At 39.6% G+C, this 6,000-nt stretch overlaps 1 protein-coding gene across 1 annotated transcript in view; it reads right to left on the bottom strand.

The window, feature by feature from the left end:
* Positions 1-3,605: 3,605 nt before the first annotated feature.
* The window catches only part of LOC138652178 (phospholipase A2 inhibitor and Ly6/PLAUR domain-containing protein-like), a 52,318-nt gene continuing 49,923 nt past the window's right edge, over positions 3,606-6,000 (bottom strand). Inside the window, exon 5 of the mRNA XM_069742945.1 lies at positions 3,606-3,811. Within this exon, the coding sequence (XP_069599046.1) occupies positions 3,618-3,811 (194 nt within the window). The 3' untranslated portion in view covers positions 3,606-3,617. The remainder of the gene's footprint in view (positions 3,812-6,000) is intronic.

Here is a 6,000-nt window from a genome sequence, read left to right as displayed (position 1 = left end):
ATGTAACTCATTATTGTTGGTGTATAGGTTTGTTACTTGAAGCGCGTATGCGCGCCTACATTTCTGCCAGATTGGAGGAAGTCAAGCAAAGAGGTGCGTGGGTGCATGTACCGCCTCTTTTAATCTTTCATCAGTGTGGTGGCGCCATGTCATGTGTTCAATGCCTACAAGCCATTTTTTTTATGCGGAAGTCAATGATTTTCAATAAGAAGCTATTGCTAATATTTTAGATTTTTTATTGAGACAATTTGGCTATGTTATTACAAAACTTGATGTTTTTACACGGGAGGACCTGGTCAATTACCTGCAGAGAGTTGGGACCACAGTCTCAAACATTACCATTAGTAACACACTATGACGTCATGGATTAAAATTCTGTAGGATACACAAGGTCCTCCTGCTCACGCCAGCACATATACAGACCAGGTTTAAGTTCACCAATGACCATCTGGATGATCCAGAGTAGGCATGGGAGAAGGTCAAGTGGTCACATGAGACCAAAATTGAACTTTTTAGTATCAACTCCACTCGCCTTGTTTGAAGGAAGAAGAAGGAAGAGTACAACTACAAGAACACCATCCTAACCATGAGGCATGGTGGAGGAAACATCATACTTTGGAGGTGCTTTTCTGCAAAGAGACCGGATGACTACACCGTATTGAAGGGAGGATGGACGTGGTCATGCATCATGAGATGTTGGCCAATCACCTCCTTCTATCAATAGGAGCATTGAAGATGCGTCCTAGATGGGTTTTCCAGCATGACAATTACCCCAAACACACAGCCATGGCAACTATGGAATGTCTCCATAAGAAGCATCTCAAGGTCTTGGAGTGGTCTAGCCAGTCTATAGACCTGAACCCAAAAGAAAATCTTTGGAGGGAGCGGAAACTCAATGTTGCCCATCGACAGCTCCAATACCTGAACCATATATTAAGATCTGTTTTTTGTTTTTCTATTATATCAAATACCGTACTTATTTCACGCAATTCAATGCAAATTATTTTGTAAAAATCATGCAATGTGCTTTTCTGGTAAAAATTACAGACCTCTCTATTGTTTGTACACAGGAAAACTTGCAAAATTGGTAGTGTATCAATTAATTATTTTCCCCACTACTTACAGTATGTTTGCAATTTTAGGTCAAAATTACAGATTAATATTTTCCTATGTCTCAAAATAAGTAAACAAATAATAGCAAAAACAACGAGGAAATGCAGAGACAGAATTCAATAACTCATGGAATGCAGAAATCAACGAGGAAATAATAGTGTATATAAAACACTCCTGCAAGTGTAAAAAGTAGACCCACATTTTTGAGAAGCGAGAAAACTTTGCAATTCTACTCTTACAGATAAATATTCTGGCCGGAATCAATTTAAGTTGATATAATTTGTGTTTGTTTATAAAATTTTCAGAACTTTGATGTCTAAAAATGAGCAACTTTCACACTGAAAAATTATCCCTTTACTATTGACAGTCATAGCACATAAAATAGTTAATAATTAACATTTTCTCCCCCGTCTGATTTACATCAGCACCATTTCTAAAATGTTGTTTTATTTTATTAGAGTTTTAAAAGCTTTATAAATGTAACAGTCATTTTTCATTTTTTTTTCAAGGAAATTTTCAAAATTTATTTTTAACAAAACTTATTTTTATTACAGACCTATTCAGTTTTGAAGTGACTTTGAGGGATCTATACATTGACGCCCCCAAAAGTGATACTCTTTAAAAAAACAAGCCCGCCTCAACATATTCAAAACTGCTTTTAAGTAGTTAATTAACCCTTCAGATGTTTTTTTAGGAATTAATGCAAAGTGACATGACACGAATGAAAAATTTAATTTTTACCGCCTAAATGTTGCCAACTTCAGAACATTTCCTTGTAGTAGACAAACTCTAAGGTCGTTCTTTGGCCATTAATTGCCATTGCAACCATGCAAGGTATCAGGAACAAAAAGCATAAATTTATTATGTTTGTCTGTGTGGGCAATCAGTAATGATCAGAAGAAGGACTGAAGAGTATGGCAGCACAGTGCAAAGATACGGCACACCGACGCTGCATTTCTGCATATCTTTTTATACATAATATGCCAGTTTCGCATTTACTAATTTCTATGAAAGTTATTCTACTGCACTATGAAAATGTGCATTTATTGACCATTATTTTTGTAAAGAGTGCAGCACATGGTCCTACACCTACAGAGTACTTATACACAGAATATTCCTTTTAAAAAACAGTTTATCTCTAAAATATATAAATAGTCAATCTTCTGTATGTATCTTTTTATATAGCGTCTGGCCCGGTAAAGAATAAACCATGATGGTCAACTTACAATAAATATTATGGTTACTAAAATTATGGGAATGCCCCACCAAAATTATGACCTTTGTACCTTCACAAACCAAAATCTGTCCCAAAAAATTGTTTTTCTAAACTAAACAGTCCATTAGTCCTCTTTGACTACAGGCTTTATTTTTAACTCTGTCATAGAGTTTTATAGTTTCTTACCACATTATTGAAAAAATGTTGATTGGCCAGTTGACATCCTATAAAATGTTCTTGCAGCTCATACTTACGTGAAGCTGGAGAAGATATTGAGCACCATCTTTGAAGACTCCTGATACACTATTTGTTGTGATCTGTTTGTGTTATTTATTCCTCATGTAGGCTTCAGTATTCCTGTGCACAGGGTTGGATGGGGTTAACTGTAGGGCCAGCCCATGGTTTAGGGAGGAGTAAGTGGACACTAGGAGCTTAGTTCCTTAGTTCCTGTTCATCAATTTGATCAAGTTCAGCTTCAGAAAAAGTAAAATAATTTCAACAGTGTCAGCTGTATTTGGCGTGTGCAAGAAGAGCTGACTTACGGAAGTTAGTATGCTCCATCAAAATCAAGTAAGAGTGGCGGCAGTTCTCCTCTAGCTGGCAAGTTGAGGCACTTAGTTAAAGAGACTGTTAAGCACAACCCTTTGTGTTAGCCAGACCTTGAGATCTTAGGGAAAGAATATGGGATCAGTCAGTCAACTGAGACATGGTCATCAGGTGTAGAATATTCAGGACGAAGGACAAATGTACGATTGAAGGGGAAAGTGTCCTCAGCTACAGTATACAAATCAATGATATATTTATTTGTCTAAACGAAGAATCATTTATAGAGTCCGACTACAGATCTCTAGAAATTAGTGAAAAAAGCACTACAGTATAGGAACAGTTTAGAAAACCCATTTGCATAAACCTTTCTAGTGAATTCCAAGGAATTTTTAGGAGGACTTGTTCCTTAGTCTCTTGGCCAGAGTAGAGAGTGATACTAAAGAGCTTCAGACAATTAAGATATGAATTTAATTTTCTTGCTCAATTTGAGCGAATTTACCTAATTCAAGTCAACATTACTAAATCAGTTGTATATAACAAGGAGAATTTCACAAAGTCATAAATTATCAACGGAAGCCATTTTTGCAAAAAACAAGAGTGTTTTTTAATAGATGTAGGAGGCCTATTACTTCTCTACATGGGCAATTCACAGGTGAGATTCAAATAGGATTAAACAAAACTCTATATTGTTCACAATTTTCATCCCTTTTAGTCTCATGCACCCGAGGATCCCTGATAACTGTTAGAAGAACATCTTCAGCAGTAGAAGACACACGATAACTGGAGTCAGAAGAACTTTATGGACACTTAAGCCACCATCGGTGCAGAAAATCTTCACTTCGGTTACTACATTTCCAATATTTTGGTACTGGTTGCCAAGATCACAGATGGATTTTGTTGCACACCCCCTCATGGCTGTGGAAACTGGATTTGACCCTGTAAAGATGCAAATTAAACCCAATATTAACCCTCATATAAGAACATGGTTTGACCTTAAACTTGGCCTCATTTACAGTAGGGACAATTTTCTGCCTACCTTTCATTCCATATATTATTCTGCTTCATAAATAATCATTTTTTTCTATCAGTGTTCATAAAAGAGGTTTTTGGAGTACAACTATCTCTGGGTCACAGCAGTGGAAATGTCTACTACAAATAAATGAAGGGGAGGAGCTTCCTACTGCACATGCTCACAATACCCTGTTCCATCTGAGACAGGATTCTTACATTGTAATGTACACTAATTCTTTTCTCTCTAGACAAAATTACCGTCTTTTATCGATTGTAAGTTGCACCTATTTCCCCCCAAATTTTGAAGGAAAATGAGGGTGCATCTTATAAACCGAATATAGCTTACCAGGTGTGATAGACTGGGGTCCCAGAGAGGCTGCTGCAGGAAGCTGGTGGCGGTGGCAGGAGTGGGGAGATGCTATGAGTCCCAGGCTGGGAGGATGAGGTGTTTAGCAGTGCGATGGTGTGGCAGGCTCCGGGCTGTCACAAAATGTTGGTGGAGCCCCCACACTTAACATGGTTTTCAATGTGGTGGCCATTGGGAAGATGCCATCCGGAGACGGCGCATGCACAGATTGAGATCTCAGCACTGAGATTTCGGAGCCTGGAGCCTGACACATCGTCGCATAACCAAACACCCCATCCTCCCAGCTTGGGGCCCACTACATTGCCCCACTCCTATCACCGCTGATAGGATCCCGCAGCAGTGATCCTGGGACACTTCACCACAGCCACCACCCCCAGGTAAGCTACTGTAATATTGGATTATAAGATGCACCATCATTTCCTAATTTCCTCTTCAAAATGTGGGATGTGTCTTATGATCAGGTGCATATTATAATCCGCAAAATACGGTAAATTGATTCACTAATTAAAAGTATTTAGAAATTAACTTATAATGAGTTTTCTTTTGTTATTACTATTTACTATTAATTACTATTGCTATTTATTATTACTATTATTATTATTATAGCGCTATTTATTCCATGGCGCTTTACATGTGAGGAGGGGTATACATAATAAAAACAAGTAGAATAATCTTAAACAATACAGGTCACGACTGGTACAGGAGGAGAGAGGACCCTGCCCACGAGGGCTCACAATCTACAAGGGATGGGTGAGAATACAGTGGGTGAGGATAGAGCTGGTCATGCAGCGGTTTGGTCTATCGGTGGTTACTGCAGGTTGTAGGCTTGTCGGAAGAGGTGGGTCTTCAGGTTCTTTTTGAAGGTTTCGATGGTAGGTGAGAGTCTGATGTGTTGTGGTAGAGAGTTCCAGAGTAGGGGGGATACGCGAGAGAAATCTTGTATACGATTGTGGGAAGAGGAGATAAGAGGGGAGTAGAGAAGGAGATCTTGTGAGGATCAGATGTTGCATGCAGGAAAGTACCGGGAGACGAGGTCACAGATGTATGGAGGTCACAGGTTGTGGATGTCTTTGTATGCCATGGTTTGGGTTTTGTTCTGGATTCTCTGGGTAATGGGGAACCAGTGAAAGGATTGACAGAGGGGAGAGGCCGGGAAATAGCAGGGGGGGGGGCAGGTGGATTAGTCAGGCTGCAGAGTTTAGAATAGATTGGAGGGGTGCGAGAGTGTTCGAGGGGAGGCCACAGAGCAGGAGATTGCAGTAGTCAAGGCGGGAGATGAAGAGGGCATGGACTAGGGTTTTTGCAGATTCTTGGTTTAGGATACGTGAAATATTTTTGAGTTGAAGGCGGAAGGAAGTGGAAAGGGCTTGGATATGTGGTTTGAAGGAGAGTTCAGTGTCAAGGATTACCCCAAGGCAGCGAGCTTGTTGGACTAGGGAGTGTGGGCAGCTGTAATGGATAGGTCCATTGGGGAGTCACGTGAGATGGGGAAAGACGATGAATTCTGTTTTGTCCATGTTAAGTTTGAGAAATCTAGCAGAGAAGAAGGATGAAATAGCGGACAGACATTGAGGGATTCTGGTTAGTAGGGTGGTGATAACTGGTCCAGAGATGTAGATTTGTGTGTCATCAGCATAGAGATAATACTGAAAGCCATGAGATTCTATGAGCTGTCCCAGGTAGGGTTGAGCGACTTTTACTTTTTTAGGATCGAGTCAGGTTTCGCAAAACCCGACTATCTCAAAAG

Source organism: Ranitomeya imitator, chromosome 10 (assembly GCF_032444005.1).
Source record: "Ranitomeya imitator isolate aRanImi1 chromosome 10, aRanImi1.pri, whole genome shotgun sequence".
Lineage (NCBI taxonomy): Eukaryota > Metazoa > Chordata > Amphibia > Anura > Dendrobatidae > Ranitomeya > Ranitomeya imitator.
The sequence above is the reverse complement of the archived record's forward strand: the minus strand, read 5'-3'. Positions and strand labels throughout refer to the sequence as shown.